Source organism: Fundulus heteroclitus, chromosome 18 (assembly GCF_011125445.2).
Source record: "Fundulus heteroclitus isolate FHET01 chromosome 18, MU-UCD_Fhet_4.1, whole genome shotgun sequence".
NCBI lineage: Eukaryota > Metazoa > Chordata > Actinopteri > Cyprinodontiformes > Fundulidae > Fundulus > Fundulus heteroclitus.
The window spans coordinates 15,925,172-15,944,416 of record NC_046378.1 but is presented as its reverse complement, the minus strand read 5'-3'; the positions used below and the strand labels follow the sequence as shown (position 1 = coordinate 15,944,416).

Below are 19,245 nucleotides of genomic sequence, written 5' to 3'. Positions count from 1 at the left end.
GATAATTAATTGAATGAAAATGAGAGTGATGATTAGCTGATTAAGAACAGCCAGCAGGTAACAATAACATACCAAACACAATATATCAACATGAATGCGTGATGGGATCTTATGATACACAGCATTAGTCTTAATTAGTATAGTTACTACAGGTTGTTTGTTCGTCATTGGAGAAGAGGTAAGTAAAAGCTGTAGTAGGATGTATCTTTAATGGGTAATTGGACATATTCTCTTTTAATATATTTATCTCCACTAGGCCCCAGGTCACTAACAGTGATATGCGTTGGAGTAGGAATGGGAAAAAGACAAGGACAGACAGGAGGGAGCTGTGGAGGTCTAAATATAGAAATACTAATATGGGGGAGGTAATTTGGAAACTAAACATGATGTTTGATGCAGAGATAAGGTGAATACAGATAGAAAAATGAGAATAATGGACAAGAGCTTGATTGGTGAAGCTATATAATTAATATTAAGAAACCTTTGCATCCTGTAGCAAATTTGACAAAAAATCACATACACGGCATCTAACTTCTTCCACATGCTGGGGTTGGCTATTAAAATCTAAAAATTGTATTATATGTTGTATTCTTTAATAATATGGACGCCGAGGCAATACTATCCATCTACAGTTAAAACCATCCCCACCCTTTCATCACATAATTCTTCAAAATACATACCAGTGGGACAATCCAAACAGGTGGTCAGCAATTGAAATAAGAGTTTGATTATCACTGTACCAATAAAGATGTTTCCATTTATTATTTGGAAGGTATTAATAAAATGTGAATAATGTGTTGTAGCAATGTATTCTTTATTACTTAGAGTTTAGTTCAAATTTGTACTAGGGTTACTTTATATTTAGTTGTTTTACCTAAGCTTATTTTGTAGGCTAATTATTATTGAATATATTTTGCTTCTAATGTTGGTTTTGTATGTCAGTCAGGAAGACCTGTGGGGCTATTTAAAAAGGTAAAAGGACTGGTATAGGGCCAGCAGCAGTCGGTGGGCCTATACTTTTATTTTTATTTTAAACCAGAGCAAGAGAAGCAGCAGGAACACATTAGAAAACCGATCTTTCTTTGATGCTTTGGGAACTGGATATATAAACCTCAAAACACAACTTTCAAGCTTTGGACATTCTACTTATTCTGCCTGTGTGAGAAACACACCCACAGTGCAGCAGTGGCTCATTAAAGTTTGATGTTTGCTTTGACAAACAATGGAATCGCCGCTGCAAAAACTATGCACAACAGTGAGATTACTAGTAATGGCAATACTACCATTAGAGTTATGGGTGCCTGATGGTGAAATGAAGCACCAATAATTGTAACATTGGCCTTTTTATTATAAGGTAAATAAACATAGAGAAATACCTTTTTTAAATGTGCTATTCATTTAAGTTATTTTCTAATTTTTTGAGACATGCCTGTCTCATTTCATACTGAAAGCAATTCATCTTGGTTCAAATAAAGTAATATCAAATCTAAACCACCCAGGGACATAGAATATTTTGGGCTTAGCTGTACCTTTTTGTCGTTAAATAATCCCTACAAAACAGCCTGAATCGGGTTATGACACATAGCAGTCAATAAGTGCTTTCCTCCATGGGAAAGTCTTTTCTGCTTAAAGGAGCATAGCGTAACTTTCAGTGTTTTTCCAAGACATCTGCCCCCTCTGGTGATAAGTTGAAATGACACTAGTGTTGTGCACGTATATGGGAAAAGAGGAAAAGCATCTGCCACTGCAACTGCACAAGTCTTGTGTTTAGAGAAATTATGTCTTCTGAGGTAAGAAAGCTATAAATATTGAAGTTAGCCCGTGTTCTCTCACTAATGCATTGATTATGGCAGAGACTGAACAAAGTAGCCAGGTGAACGAGAGTGTGCAGCACATCACTCTCATGCATACACCCAGAGGATACGGCCCAAATCAATTTCTCATGAACTGACTAATCCAGCCTGTAGAGGCAACTCTGGTAAATAGAGGCCCACTAATTGCATGTATGGGAAAGAAAATAATGAATATTTAACTTCGAAACTTGCACTATGCACCTTTTAAAGAAACAAAAATATGTTGTATCAATTTATCTGTTTGAGGATAATTCATTGAAATATAAAGTACTGTTGCCATTAGGGAGAGCTGTACTCAGATCAAGTTTATCAACTAAATATTTCTGATATTAAGTCAAAATTTCCCCAAAAAAGGTAATAACCATGGCCAAAGTGTCCAGTGCGACTCCAAACTGAGTACATTTTTAAACTCTTAGTATTTTCTTATCTACAGGTTTGCCAATAAAACCTTTTTATACGATAAAGAATCATACATGCTGTAATGAGATAGCGACTTTTATTTGATAGATCAGTGCATGGGGTTATTGACCGACTTTATTAACATTATTTCTATCAATGCTTGCCTTTCTGCTCTCCAAATGTGTCTAACTTCGACAACAGCGTTATATCTTATATAACTCCAATTACCTTAGGTGGGCTTTCAGATCCAGGATATTCTCGCTGGTCTAGTTTGTTCCACCGTTGCATGAGCTTTATGACGATAGCTTTGCTGAAGTCCACCAGCTGGAAGCCTGTCACATTGGCGCCACCATGCATGAATCTTTCCAGGGAGATGTCCTTAAATCCCTGAGAGAAAAATATAAGAAGGTAAGACTCAAAAAAAGAAGAAAAAATAACTTTCCAGATCAGATGATGATGAGTTTAGTCTTTTACATAAACTCTTTGCACGTTTCATGAAAGATTATTCTATATACAATAAACAAAGAATCAGTTCCACAGCTGTACGTGTGACTGCATACAGAGAGGCACTTCGCTGTGAAGAGGTGGTGAATCAATTTGGGACAGAGCTAAAGACAGTGGCAGAGTGTAAAGACATGTAAGCATTATCCCGGGTTGATGAATGCTAATGGCTAAAAGCTGTGAAAGCCTATTTAGCCTTCAGTATGTTTAAAGGCCCCCCTTTCACTGTCACAGAGAAAAATACTGTTCAACAGATTTCAGGGATTAGGTTTGAAGTTATATTTTATTTCTCGATATGGGTTTTCAATAGCTCCTGACAGCTTCGAGCTTGTCAAGCGAAGAGAAATGGAAGCATACCAGCTAGAAAATCAGAAGAAATAAGTGCTTTTGGTAAGACTATAAAAAGCAATAAACTTTATTTTTTTTTATAAGACAGAATAAGGCCTTAACTCTGAATATTACATATTTACATAAAAGGAAGCAGAAAGACCAACGATAAACTCCACATTCAGGGGAAATACAGTTTAATAAGGTATAATAGCAAACTTTTGCCAGAGATAACCTCAAATACTAAAATATAAGCTTTACAGTATCTCTGGCAGTGAGAAATTAGATAATAGTTTAAAGCATAATGTAAGGCCACAATTTCTCCTCCAGTATGTTGGCCTAAAATGGGAAGTAGACACCTCATTGAAGAAAAAACAAACAAAAAAAAGACAAACTCCTTCTCAAAACTCGAAAGCTAATATTATCAAGATTATCTTTTGACCCACTCTGAAGAGGTTGCTAGTTCATTACAGGGCAAGACAGAGACTCACAGTAACTAAAGTAATAAATTAACCGAACAGTCATATCTTTAGATTGTTGGAGCAAAGTGGAGTACCAGGTGAGCACACACACAAGCACGAGGAGAACATATAAACTCCATGTAGAAGGAGCTGGGATTAGAACCCAGGACCTTCTTGCTGTAGCGTGACAGTACTATTTTTTTATGTCTTATCCCAGCTAAAACAATGGTATGTGGGTTACTATTTAAACAGTTTAAGGGATAATGCATATTCTGCTTTTCAGTAAACATCAATGAATATTTGTGACCTTGGACCACATGGAATAAAATGATTAGTTAATGAAAGATGGACTTTTACTTAGCGTTATCCTTCTCAACAAATATTCCATTTGTTAAGTTTTCAGCTTCATCAATCTCCTGCGCTGGAGGGCCAAATTTCTACCATTCTTAAATTTCAATATCATTTGGAGTGCTACAAACGACCGAGGGTTGCACTTTGGGCACTGGTTTAAAACTCCATGAGTGCAGAAGACATTAACGAGATCTCAGCTTGCCTGGAAAAAAGGCAAATGTTCCTTTAAGGATTTATTTAGCTTATTCCTTTGTTTTTTCTATGTCTATAATTTTTCCTGTTCATGTATAGCACTTTGAATCATCTTGTTACTGAAAAGTGCTATATAAATAAACCTGCCTTGCCTTTAACATCTGTTCTCTTGTCTAATCTGAACCCACCAAAAAGGTCTGTTTTTGTTCTCTCCTCAGGCAATACATATAGTCTTTTAATTCAGCTTTAAAGACATAACGCTTCATCTTCTTAATGTCTCTGTGCCAGACACCTGGGGCAAGATGCAAAAATAATAGTAACATAACAAAAATTGGAGAAAAAAACAACACCACATCTTTCGATTCCCGCAGAAAACATTTTTTTATGAAAAAAGTACAGTAGGAATGAGAAAACCTCTGACTATTGTTCAAAATAATCCAAACATGTTTGTTTTAAAATTTAGGTACAATATGATAATGCGAGAATTAATAAAGGAGACCAAATTTAGTATGAAACAAATTTCATCCGGGGAGGACTCAGAGTAGAGCCGCTGCTCCTCCACGTCGAGAGGAGCCAGTTGAGGTGGCTCGGGCATCTGGTCAGGATGCCTCCTGGACGCCTCCCTGGTGAGGTGTTCCGGGCACGTCCCACCGGGAGGAGGCCCAGGGGAAGACCCAGGACACGCTGGAGGGACTATGTCTCCCGGCTGGCCTGGGAACGCCTTGGGGTTCCTCCTGAGGAGCTGGCCCAAGTGGCTGGGGAGAGGGACGTCTGGGCCTCCCTACTAAAGCTGCTACCCCCGCGACCCGACCCCGGATAAGCGGAAGACGACGGACGGACGGACGGACAAATTTAACCTATATTTATATATTGATTTCAGCTAGATGATTTTAAGCTTCAGCGAGGTATGATGCTCATATGTAAGGATGGCAACATAAAATCATCCCAAAAGTGAAAGTATAGGAAAAAACGTATTTAGTGTTAAGTAATTTTTTTCTGGAATGGTCTTATGTGATTCACACTTCTGAGTCATGTTTAAGATCAAAGCTTGCTTACTATGCACCCAAAAAATAAGGTTCCAACATACTAACAATGTATTCATCTATAGAGGATAAAGCTCAGATTGCTAGTTATCTTTCTGTAATTCTGGTCCTTGTAATTTTTTTATTCAATTCTTGTAGGGTATTTTTCCATATTAGGTTTGACCACACCTAATAATTATTGCAAAAAACAAGGCTGGTGATGGCTGGTAGTTAGTATTAAAGAGTACCTGAAAAAGTTTTAGAGGTTGTCCTTTTCCCAATAATTACATATAACCAAAATAATAATCTGTAGGGTTTTCTCTGTGCTCTAAACTCTGACACAATATGGGCTTGACAGGGTGACATAACAACCGCACTGCATTGTGGGATTCTTGGGCATCTGGAAACCGGCTTAATTTGTTTACACAGCATTCATCCACAACACTGTCTTTGTTCTCTGTTCTTCTGTTTTTAAAAAGTTGGTGCAAACGCGCTGTGTCATTAAGTGTGACACTCATTTACATGACCACGTCAGGGAAAAAATAACAATAGGTTGAGAATAATCTGTTTTCAACCACCTAGTTGCTGATTTCAGATGTGGTTGAAAAATAAAAAAGTAGTTCATTTTCACCATTCACCCAATGTGAGCAAGATGCTACCACCACCTTGCTTAACAGTAAAGTGTTTGCAGGTTTTGGACTTGACTGGTCCATACACACTTCTTGTCTCGGTGGCCAACTAGCTCAACAACTCAAAATCTGTCTGACTGTAAAACCTTTCTCCAGAAGACATTGGTTTGTGAGCAGCTGTGAATTTCATTTAAGTTGAAGGTGTCAGATTTAGAGAATGGGCTTCTGTCCTCTCATTCTTTAGCACTGGCATGGCAGAGCTTAACCTTAATGTTTCCTGGATTGCTCTTGAATCTCCACAGAAATCTCTTTTTCTCAGAACGTGACAATTAAGGTCAGTTGGCTGAAACTTGGAAGCAATTGTTCAAACATGACAAAGATCCTCAACACTGTTTAAAAGTGTTGGATTAAATAAAGCAGGCTAACAACACACTTCTAGAATAGCACCAACCTCAACTCTGTGGAAAATGTATGGGCTACACTTAAAATCCAGCAAAATTGAAGTAAACCAAGCAATTTTAATGCACCATACCCTTTCTGATATGAAAAGTGGTCCTCAGCCTCAACCCTGTTGAAAATGTGCTTAAAAACATGCGTAAAAGCACACTCCATGTCAGAGAAGTAAGCAATTTAAGTGGCCTTTCTCATTTCAGTGAAGACGAGTTGTCAAATATTCAGCTTCAAAAAGTATGTGTTCTCTCTGTGTGGATTACTGTGTGGATTAGAGCATCCACAATAAAAAAAGATAGAAAACTAAATAAATTATTTAAAAAAATATTACTACATGTACAACAATGATTAGAAACCTCTGATTGGAGTTTCACAAAGGAAACTGGAAAAGACAAAGCTGTAAACACGTGGCACAAAGAACAACACTGAATTTGATTGGTTCTGGGTCCCGGTGTCTGACCTTGTCAAGAAACGATCCATCTTGCAGCTGCCCATCAAAACTGCACACCAATAGTGGACTAAAGCTATAGTGGTCTCGCTATAGCAAAAAAAGATATACTTACCAGGTTTGCTATGATGTAATGGTATCCTTTAACATGTTTCCCCACACTGACAGCCTGGAAAAAGGAAAAGAGGGAATATTACTACTTCTCTAATTTGGAAAACCATTGGTTATTAGGTTCAGGGGTAGGGCAATCAGATATAAATCATACTTTCTCTATTTAGTGCTCCTTTAACTCCTTATTGATGTTGCAATTATTTTATTGCTATATTCAGTGTTATAAAATAATCTAAAATCAGAGGTTGATGGTACAACTCAGTCATAAAAACAAACAAAAAAACTCTGTATTAAAGCTATATAACTTTTTTGCTTATTAGCCTTTAAAGTACCCAGTACTGCAAAATGTGATTTTGAGAGAGGGAGAAAGTAATGGAAAACTTTGGGGCGTTTTGCCACAGAAGACAAGTGCAAATTTCTATTAATATGAAGCATAAATCTAACTAATAAGCTGTTCACATTTTTTACTCCTCTCGCCCACACATATCAGCAGATACTGACACACACACTCATACGCGTGCACATGCACAGATCGCAGCTGGCAGGGGCATAAAAACAGAGCAGTCTCTGTCTCAGAGCAAGGACGGTTGCCAGTGCCGGTACTGCAGGACTGACTGTGAGGGGATTGTGTGTTTGTGCATATATCCCTGTCTCGATATCCATAAACTTAGTGTGCGGTTTGTTCAGTCATCACTTAAGTCGAATAAAAAAAAGAAAAAAACAGCCTATTTGACTGTCTGGTAGGGAGACTGCTGCCCAGGAACAAGAGACGTTTTTGGGCACACATTGCCAAATTTATTCATAAAATTATTTAAAAAAAAACACCACAGCAAGATAAAGTTAACCAACATATTTACTTTGGTTAACACAATCAATGCAAGTCTAATCAAGTAGGGTAACTCAAATGATCTAATTGAATAATGACATGGAAATATTGTGCAACCAAATAAACAAAACTCTGCTCTGACTCAATAAGACAAAAGTAAAGCATTGAATATTCTCGGTAAAACACAACTATTTACAAAAGAGGCTCATCTTCCTACAGAGGTGAAGGGAGCAGGATTGTTCAAGTATCTACTTGACAGGAGCGATCTCCTTGGCGCACTGCGTCAATGTTAACTAAGGGCCCATTATTTTGCTAATAAAATCAAACACAGCTAAGTAACATCTTTCTATTTATTCATATTTTTTTAGATTCATCTCTACATAATAAAGCATTTTATTGAGCCTGCTAAATATAGTTTGTAATGTAAGTTACGGAGCAAAATGCTTCCTTAACTGTTGTATAAATGCTTGCATGAAAAGAACCCCTTGACTAAGGCCACACCCAGACAGAGCCGAGTACTTTATCCACACAGAAATGTTTGAGCGTGAAGATGAAACTGCACCAAGCTGGAGGAGCTGTAATAGGCGTTGCAATACCTATGCAACACAAGTAAGTGGTGCGCTAACGCTGCCACATAATTAAAGAAGGAAGAAGGAGGAAGTTGAGCAGGGCGAAAGGAACAAACAGAGAGAAAAGAGGGACCAACGACAAGGCAGTCTACACAAAACCAGTAGATTAGCAAAATGTGTTAGTGTAAAATCCACAATAAACTGAATTGTGTCTCTTAAGTACTCTAACTCTGAAGTCCACCATTGTTGTTGTTTGTGTTAGCGCATGTGTTCTAAAGAAGAGGCGCGGCCTACGTTGGCTCGCATGTGCAAACACGCCAGAGTTTAGCCGGTTGTGTGGATAGGGATGTCCAGACGAAGAAGGGAGGCGGCTTCAAACTTTTCCACTCTTGGTGACAGTTTAAAATGTTGTTGGTTTCATGACAAAACCTTGGTGTGGACTGGGCCTAAAGGTGACTTTTCCTACACAGTACAGAATTTTGGCCAGGATGCTGTAATTATATAGTATTGTAAGATTGTTTCTGTCTTGATTTGGGTTTTGTTATGGTTTGTTTGCTGTTTAATTAGTTCACTCTCCTGTCTTAGTATTAGCTCTGGTGTTTATTATTTGCTTATGTTCTGTGTAGTCTTAGGTTTGGTCTTTATGGTGTTTTTGGTTGTGGATTAGTCTAGTGATTCTTGGTTTAGTGACTCTTCATGTAATCAATTCTGGCTTAGGTTATGTATTAGTTTTGGTTAATTGAATGGTTTGGGTTTTAATGTGGTTTGATTTTGTACTTGGTTTTATGTTATCAGTTTCTTCTTGCCTGCTCTGATCGTTTCTGTCACCAGCCTTTATTCAGTTCACCTGCCAGCATTCTTTTGTCATCCTGTCACTCCCCTTCACCAGTCACCATCCAATCAGCTTCAGTTTACTTCCAGCCATTTTGTCCCCCCTTATCAGCTCCACCCATTCTGGTAATTAGTTTCACTCTTCCTATTGTCACCCTCATGTCTGGCTGAATACTGGGTCCTGAATCAGTCTCTCGTTCATGACAGTTTCTATTCTCAAAACTTTATTCTGAGAGCTGCTTGACAAGGGCGTCATCCCAAATTGGATCTCGCCAATACAACCCCCTGTCCCCCAAAGTAACATCATTGCAACTACATCAACTTCCCTGCTGTCATTGGGTAAATTTAAACTTATTTCATAATTTACAATGTCATATATTTTCATGTCAGCATAATTTCTGAAAATGACAGGCATGGTTTTAGTCCAGTCTTGTCTAATTACTGACCACCACCAGGAATTATGTGTGTAATTTAGGTATTTTGTAAAGTACATGCTAAAAATGTAAAATATTTGGTACTTTTAGAAATAAAAGTTGAAAAAAAAAAGCATTTCATTAACTGTTGAACTGACGTGGAACATAAAAGGGTCAGAGTAGATACAAAGAAAGAAGATACATACATTTACAATAGAAGCATTACATTTATCTGCAATACAGGAACGTCAAATTAGCCTGAATCGTTTTACTATCGTAAATGATTAAATAATTAAACAGGCAGACAGTTTACCCCCCCCCTCCATGGTACAGCCCATGCTACTTCATTAATTTCTGTCATACTTTTTACTTATTCAGGCTTTCACATCCAAACAATTAAAATTCCAAATGAAGCAAATCTGAAGAACTGGTCATATTTATAGAACTGTTGTTAAATTCTGTGTCTTTCTGCTGCCGGTGTCTGCATCTCTCCTACCCCCACCTGTTCTCTTTGAAACCAACAGTTTCATGAGCACAATGTGCAACAGATGTGTTATCCACGGCTGGTCCTTGTATCAAAAGGCAAGCCACGTAATTCTTCCAGCAGCACTATAATGTTAACTATTATAGTTACCAAACACCAAACAATGTTGATGATTCCACAAACATTATTTTACCTGTCAGAGCGGACATTTAACGGCTGCACTCAGCACTGCATGAGGTATCCTTCACACAGTGCTAAGTGCAGGGTGGGGAGTTAAGGGTGGGGTTAAAGGCAGGGAAAGTAATTTTTTTATTTCATAATATGGAGGAATGAAAACAAATTGGGTTCCAACAGAAAGAGAACTTTCCTCATCCAGGGCTGGAGCATCAATAAGGGTCTTATCTCAGTACGTGTCTGCTGCTGCTGCTGGTGCTAGTGTGTGTTTCTTCCAGAGAAAATAAAGCCTAGAACAGTGATTTATGTGAATCCAATATCCTTGTCTTGATCTGGCCTGTCCTGCTGTCTGCATTCAGCCCTCTGTCATCAAGGATTATTCACCGCACCTGCGAGCTTGACGCTCAGCTCTGCTTCAATCAGCTGATCTCCCACACCTGTTTCCTGCTCTTTATAAGCCCGCTGCAGACAGTGCTACATGATTGAAAGCCTTTGTTAGTAGATGTCCAGCGGTCCTTTTATACCTATTTACCACGTTTTGACCTTGTTCATGTTTTGCTGGATTTTCCTGCCTTGCTCTTGTTGGACATACATACATAGATTCTGATTTCAGGACCATGTTTTTGCGACCACGAACCTCAGCTAGCCACTTGGTTCTGTCAGCTCATCTCGGTTTCGACCACCTGTGCATAACCCAACCTGATTCCAGGACTTCTATCAACCTTCAGCCTATCCTGCATGTTACCTCTGCTGTGAGCAGTCATTTCTCAGCATCTGTATCCAGGTTTACATTAATAAACCTTTGAAAATACGCCATGTCTGGCTTGAATTTCTGATCTTCTGTCTGCCACCTAACAACTCTTTCCTATGATATTGAGGGCTACACTCCAAATCCAGAACACTCCATCTCCAAAGATGGGGTGTTGGGGTTAATTTTGGGGTGTTGCAAATCATCTTAGGCCAGTGGTCCCAAACTCCAGTCCTCAAAAGCCGGTGTCCTGTAACTTTTAGATGTGTCTAAATCTAAAACCTGCAGGACCAGCTCTGAAGGATTTGAGTTTCAGGTCACTGCCACCAATGGCTCTGGAAGCACTGACTTCAGTGACAATTCACCTTGTGAATCTCCTTATAAAGTCTTGAATAGACTTTACAAAACTCTCAAAGCTGCGGTTATTGTTGTTGCTAATGTACCTATTTTTAACCACAATTTTTTCCCCGCCACTCAACCTTCTACTTTTAAGCTTGTACACAGCACTTTATTAACAGCCAACTTATTTTGGAGAAACCAATTCTAATTGATTTCTGCTGCTACTATTTTCATCACCGCTCTGTTTAAATGGCCTACAGTTTACCACTGCACTTGCTGTTTTAGAGCTTTTGCTCTGCTTCATTCTTTCAAATATTTGTTGAAAAAAATAAAAATCTGTTGGGCTGTCTTTGGCATTAACACAGCAATTCTTAATGCTACACAGCCAGATAGGACACGTTAAACAAAACAAAACTATTTTCGTACAAACCTAGTCTATTAGAACCATGGCGTGCCCATCAAATCAAAGTCCTGCCACTGCCTGTAAGGATTTCACAAATTTGCACTTTTCAGTCTTTCATACATGCCTCAGGTATGAAATGGTGCCATCTGTCATCAGATATTTTATGCTGTGTGAAAAAACTGTGCAACTCTGTTTTGACCTTCCTTTATATGACATTTTAACATACCGCTTTGTTCATTAAATACTCAAAGCCATACCCTACAATTGTGTTTAAGTTTGCCTGGCATTCATTTTTGAAGGACTGTATTAGCCCTAAAGTACAACAGAGGATGAATATTAGCAAATGAGATTAAGGTTTTTGAAGAGAAACCAAGATGCATCACGCTGTGCATGATAAAATTCACAAATAACCAACTTTTTCATGCAGAATTTTCTAGCTCCTTCTATTGTTTTATGATTAGGACATGTACTGGGGCTTTTCTGCAATTACTATTTTATGCAAATGCATGTGTTTGAAGAGTATCTGCTTGCATAAGTCACAGGGTTTGTCAGATGTGCATACATGAGATTAGATGTGATGACAGGTGGCAGAACCGATGGGATGTCACACTTGAACCTGAAGTGAAAGCCTCTCAAACACACAGTTACGCCACCTGTCACAGCGCAAGGCTCAACCATAAAGCAGGACAGATAATCTAATGAACTCAGACAAGCATAAGGTGTCTGAGTGAATTCCTTAATGTCACGTATGTGAGTGCACTCTAAATTGCAGTGTGAGCGGATGGCATTGTCGACGCTCCAAACACACACTAATGTAGCTGCGGCGGAAGATCCATTTTTCATTCCACAATATGAACTCCAAGGAAAACACAAATCGGTTTTCCTTTCCAGATGTCAAAAAGCATCTGGAGTGCAGTTAAAACTAGCTGAGTGGAGCAGGCAGATGCCTCAGAGAACATTACGAGTAAAGTGAGAAGAATACGACTTATATAATCAGACAATAATTAGCAGTACTTCTTTAACAAATATTTCCCAACACTACCTAACTTGCATTTTGTATCACATCTCATTCTGTGGTTCAGGCCAATAGCCAGGATGTTTTGACACATTATTAAAAGGTAAGTGCTGCAAAGGTCCGGGTCAGCTATGAAATCTCTGCACTGCTTCCATAGCTCAGTGATGATAACAATGCCACATAAAACTACGGTCGGGTATTTATTAAAGCTGTATCCAGGTTTTTTTTTTTTTTTTTCCACTGTGCACACAATCATAAAACAGAACCCTACATGAGGATTTTGTCAGCCTGTGTAGCAGTGACTTAAGTTTGGAAATGCAATGGCATTTAACAGTAACCATCCTTAAAAGGTATGTCAAAGTTGAATGTTAGCTTTATAAAAACTTACTATTCTCAACATTACATATTTTATTTTCATAAGTAAAAGCTGTGTAAAATATTTTGAGCATGAATACCTTCATGGTTCCTCCACATACAAAAGTAATACAGTTTGATACAGAGTGCAACACACCAACATGAACTAATTATTGGTACAAACATATTTCAATGATGTGCATGAACTATATATATATATATATATATATATATATATATATATATATATATATATATATATATAAACAAAGTCAGAGGTGCCACAGTTTAATAATTGAAAACATTTTCAAAACTGATATTTGTGTATTTTAATAAAATTTGAGACATGTGTTTCAAAGAAGCTATTATATCTATGTCTCAGAGAAACAAAAAAATCCATTAATATTTTTCTTCATTAGAAAATGTCTAAATAACTTTACCAGATTAACCAATCAGATGTTACGGTTTTTCTTCAAGTCTTAATTGTTGTATTATGTACTTTAGCACAGGATGCAAAAACTAATCAAAAATAATATTTTTTGTATGGTTTTGCCATGCATTTGATTTTAAAATTTTGATTCCAATTCTGAATTTAATTATTTAATCAAGTAGTACATTAAGTCCTTTAGAATATATAAAAAAAATCATATTTCATATCCATATTTCCAATTTTATCCAAACCGTCTAATATAACAGTTTATTTAATAACTTAGTATTTTTTGTTTTAGGACGAGTCACTGTAAGCCTTCTACGACAGGAATATCATTTAGAACCTGTTCTAAGGATAGGAAAAGAATAAGTATGGAGCAGATAGGAGGAGGAAGGAGAGTAAGAGTAATGGAGATGATTAATCGTGTCTTCAAATGGTCTATTCTAAACAGTATAATCTCTGGCAGAAAACCAAACAATTTAAACAAGCTCTACCACTTCCAAAAAGCAGAGTGGTATCCAGAGAGAATTATGCCAGCAGCTTGTTGAGCTCTGAAAGAAGCACACGGCGTCTCTGTATCTTGCTATAAGACATTTAAACAATGATTAACGGGAATCAATGAAGTAAATGTGGGTCAGTAAATTAATTTTTTACGCTGTTGGGATCAGAAAAAATCCACATGAAATTCAAAGTTTTGTACTTCAATTATTGCTCTTAAATTCCATCCCCATCATCCCATCCCCGAAAAAAAGTGTGACCCAAATGCCTAACTAAAATGCTTTATTATTTTAACATGAACAACGAGTGTATACTTCTGAACAATCTTAAAGTCCGCAAAGCTTTCCAGGCCTTAATACTTTAACTGTCACATATGAACACATCCCTTGTTTAATATTAATACTATGCACTGTAGTTCCAGGGTTAGATTTTAGCAGTCATATTACCTGTTCGAGGATGCTCTGTAACCTCTCAGGCTCAAGGTCGATCACATATTTCCTCTCCTGTCGTCGGTCCAGGTCTTCTAAGAGCCTGCGGTATGCTGCATCGTTGAAACTCTCCACACAGATTGCGCTCACCTGGTTTTACACATATTCACACAAAGTATTCATGTAAATATAAGCATCATATGAGAGTAAGTTCAAGCAAGAGAAATCAAGTGCAAATTTACTATGTGTGTATGTCTATGAATGATTGTGCAGTGTGTATGTTCTATAAGATCATTTTGATTAAGATGTGTGCTTTCTGGCAGGTTTCCAAGAATGTGTCTGTTTGTATGTGAGTGTGTGTCCTGACCTGCCACGCATTCTGCCCCGCTCTCTCCATAATTGCCTGCAGTATTGCATAACCTGAACAACAGAGTTGGAAACAGAAGGAAACAAAGAGAGAATTAATACTGCTACGTGGTAGATGCAGTAGTTTAGAAGTTGAGTAGATGTCCTTTACGATCTTTGCTTGTGATCTGAAATAAAGACCAGGTAAGGATAACGTGTAAACTATATTCACTTCTTGAAGCAGTAAAAGGATTTTAAAGCGGGGCAAATGATTAAAAAAAATCTTGAAGAAACGGTGCTCTCTTAAATGATAATGATTTCTGTTTTCCTTATTATCTCTAAAGTATTATCATACTAGTCCATTCCTTTTGGTTACATTTCTTAAATTATTCTTGTGTTCTGTCATTTGTGCATTTTGATTTATTTCCTGCAGTTCAGTGTTTATCCTTCCCTTTGGTGAAAAGTCCTCTTAGTTCATCTGTAATTAGTCTCCCTCCCTCAGCTCCCCTGCCCTCCTTCTGCCTCACCTGCCATATTTCCTCTGATTAGCTCCTGTGGTTCATTCATCATTCTCCAACCCTGCTTCAAAATACAAGCTCACTGGTGCTCACTGCTGGATTATCCCATTATACTTCCTCCTACTCTGTTCAACCATTTTTCTGCCAGTGCTGTATGCCTCATCTGTAAGTTTTCAATTTATTGTGTAAAAAAAAAATGTCGACATTTGAATCCACTTGGGTCCTTTGCTTAGACACCAAACAAGACAATTTCAAACATGATTTAAAAACAGATGAAACCGAATTTTAAAATCTATGATAAAACAAAATACACCTAATGATCCAATAGGTTGCAGTTCCCTGTTTTTTTTTTTTTAAGTTTCTTGAGGATTGCAGACATTTCAAAATGGGTATGTTTTCTTCTTCACTCAGCCGCGTTTCCATCAATTTTTTTTATGCACAGGTTGATGGAAGTGGCAAAAATTTAAATAATGTCCTCAATTTAGTGTAATGGTTTTTACACTCTCTTGCGGTGGTTTTCGGTTTTTGCAAAAAAATAGTTGATACGCAAAACAGGAGATGGAAACACATTAACTGAATAAGTTCTTACGTAGCGAACATGAACCTCACATGACTGATCAGCTGTTTCCGCTGGCAGCGTCTTCCTGGAGATTCCTATAAAGCGGATACAATTGCATTTCTTCCTCTACATCTTCAGACAGCTTTTAACATTCCCAATACTAGTTGACATGATAGAAAAATTACAACTAGCCCAATAGCAACACTTTCCTAAAACCTCTCTTCATTTTCCTCAGATGTGCAGGCCATGCTAGTTTGCAACCTCTATTTCTTGTCTATTACAGCCATGCGTAACGTCAACTCCTGACAACATTAAGGTTTGTGTAGCCTGGTCAATTTGCTACAAACCAGTATAGATGGAAGCATGCATAATACATCTGTTTAGCGGCATTTTAAAAGTTCACTCAAAATTCGCATGACAATTGGACAGAAACATTGCTATTTCTGACCTAATTTGGGCCAAGCTTCAGCTAGTAGAGAGACTGCCTCACTTTTAACAAACAGACGTTCTCAGTTAACCAGAAGCTGCTAAGATGCACAGATCCTGCAGCAAGCCCAAACCATCACCACTGAACTGCTGTGCTTGAAGGTCAGAATTTTGTCCGATTAGTTGTCGCTGACTTTTGCCAGTAATGGCATTGTGCATTACGAAAGCCCTTAGCGGAGTCTTTAGCAGCAAAATTGTATCTCTATAAGCACATTGATCTCTTTTCACATTTATTCATCACCTGTATCCAGCAAACAGCCAATAAATGTACTCCTCTACAGGGGATGGTGCCATTTGTAGACGCTCAATTTGTGTCGTTCATAATCAGCACCTGGCTCCTATTTTTCCTATTAAGTCCTAGAAGCAGCATATGCTAGTTATTCACACAAACGTTGTTCATTTTAGTTTTCATTAGTTTTTTTAGGTGTTGAATATGTTGTGTGCTTTTGTATTCTTGAGATCATGTTGACTATAAATAATTTTAGACTCTGATTAGAGAACAGAATTTTTTTATTATAATATTGTTATGAAAGAAACTTCAGAAATGAAAAAAGTGCATTATTTTTAATAGGACAGTCATTTAGGGATCAATTTATTCAGATCAAAACTCTTCCTGCAAGGCGGTATAGCAAAGCTTTGAACATGAAATATGAATGATAAAAACAGCTATCCTAAATTATTTTTGTAGTTAATATGGCACTGTGAGTAAAAGGTGGCTAAACAAGTAAGGCTTAGACACAGAAAGCCAATATTACAACTCACAGGTAAATCTATTATGATTATTCTTGCAATCTTGGCCCCAAAATCAAAGCCTTGCATACGTAATCAAACTTCTCGAGCTTGAATTTATTTAATTGACTTGCACGTGAAACACCTAAACAAAGCACCACATAGGAGAATGATACATGGTTTTCAAAACTTTTTATGAATAAATATGGTTTACCTAAATCACATTTTTTTCTGATATTTACAAACCAGAAACTTTATTCAGTCTCACTTGTCAGGCTCAGTCTATCTGCCAGAGCACACACTGTTGGAAACCATCCTATTATTGAACCCAACTCGTAAAGGGCTGGTTTCATGGCTTTATAATAAAATGTTGACTATGAAAGAGACCTCCACACTTAAACTAAAAGCTTCATGGGGAGAAGATTTGAATATGACCATACTGCATGAGACATGGGAATCTATACTTAAACTGGGGAATACAACATCTCTCTGTGCACGCCACTGTCTCATCCAGTTTAAAATAGTACACAGAATCCATCTCTCCAAAAGCAAAGTATCCCGTTTCTATCCAGAAGTCACCCCATACTGCGATAAATGCAAAACTGCCATGGCCACACTGGTCCATATGTACTGGTCCTGTCCCGCTCTTGGTCAGTTCTGGACAGATGTTTTCCGTACGATGTCCGGTTTGGCCGGAGTGGTGGTAACACCTGGCCCTCTCTTGGCTTTGTTTGGTTTCAGTGGTGAGGGGTCACCTTTACCGGCCTCTAAACGACAGGCACTGGCATTTTGCTCATTGGTGGCGAGGCGTCCAGTTCTGACCAGGTGGATCGGTGCAGCTCCTCCAACTCACAAGCAGTGGTTATGTGACCTTATGTCGTGTTTGAAACTGGAGAGAATCAGATGCTCTCTTCAACACTCAACTGGCAAATTTGAAGAAACATGGGGGCCCTTTCTTGACTCATTCCAAAACTTAGAATGATGCTCCGGATTAAAAAAGTTAATTAATTTTAATAAAATGTGTTTCATCTCTGTCAGGGATTGGAACGTAGTGCGTAGACCTACTTGGTAGTGACCTGGGTGGGCTAAATGGGATTACTTTGTAGGGATTAGTTTTCTGTTTATTACTGTATGTCTGTCTGTGTTGGATAAATATTTATTTGTATTTACAACTGTATGTACAACAGGAAAAGAAAACTCAATAAAAAGACAGTGATTAAAAAACTTTTTATGAATAAAAATGTGCAAACTTTGGCACGTAATTGTATAAAGAGTCAATGCTCTGTAAAACCATCTTTTGCTGCAAGTGCAGCCTGGACCAAACCATGTTTGCTTTGTTCCCAGTAGTGTTTGTGACAAACCTTAAATGAGACTTCTCGTCGTCTGCTTTGAACAAAAGCTTTCTTCTTGTGACTCTTCCATAAGGGCCAGATTTTTGTTAAAAAACATTTGTCATCTCCATTTCCACCTCACATTTACACGGTACTTTCTTTTGGTTTTGTCACATAAAATCCCAATAAAATACATTTTGCACAAAATTGTGGTTGTACTCTTACAACCACATCTTACAACCTTGTAATCTTACAACCACCTTTTCAAGGAGCTTCATCCTGATTTGGTCTGAGATAGAACATGAATATAAAAAGAGATAAACACTTAACTTAACATCAAGCTAAAAGGAGCCATGCTGTTTGTCTCCAGACATAAGGGGAGATTTACAGAATAATATGAATTAGAGTGCCATGCCTTATCTCCATAGCCGCTATAGGTATATTAAAAATGCATTTTTATGCGGTTAAATAAATGCATGTGTGTTTTGGAGGAGCATTTTTCTGTGAATTATGTGTCGATGTTATAAATGTATTAGCCACATAAATGCTATCATTGGTTTACAAGCGTCACCTGCTTGAAGTGAGTCTATGCACCCTTTGATGTGTGTCTGCATTTCTGTGTGAGCATTGCATTTGTCTTTGCATGCAATTATGTGGGTACATGGATATTTGTGTGGGAATGAGTGTGTCAGCAGGCTATCGGTGGAGCAGAGCAGGGCAGAGCAGGGGACATAAAACAGATAACAGCATTACGGCCCATTTTCCAGCACATTACCAGCAGCAGGGCCTGATGGGAGCCTATAATGAAGGGTCCTGCCTTGGCTGAGTTACGGGTGAACACAGTCCAAACTCTGCGCATCTATCCTTTTTTTCTGCTTTCCTTCCTTAACCTGTTTTTGCAGGCTTTCTTCCTACAATGCATCCCCCAAAGGTTGTGATCCTGTCTGTCTTTTTACCCCTCCTGTTTGCACTTGCTGCCATCTCTCTCCTGCGTCCCCTCTCCAGCCACACATCCAGGTCC

General features: G+C 38.0%; 1 protein-coding gene across 7 annotated transcripts in view; it reads right to left on the bottom strand.

Moving 5' to 3' along the window:
• The window catches only part of gria4a (glutamate receptor, ionotropic, AMPA 4a), a 178,385-nt gene that overhangs the window by 86,551 nt on the left and 72,589 nt on the right, over positions 1-19,245 (bottom strand). For all 7 annotated transcript variants that reach the window (XM_036150280.1, XM_036150281.1, XM_036150278.1 and 4 more), the window contains exons 4-7: positions 14,624-14,676; positions 14,275-14,406; positions 6,749-6,802; positions 2,481-2,639 (exon numbers count right to left, since the gene is read on the bottom strand). In XM_036150280.1, coding sequence (XP_036006173.1) covers positions 2,481-2,639; positions 6,749-6,802; positions 14,275-14,406; positions 14,624-14,676 — 398 coding nt within the window. The remainder of the gene's footprint in view (positions 1-2,480; positions 2,640-6,748; positions 6,803-14,274; positions 14,407-14,623; positions 14,677-19,245) is intronic.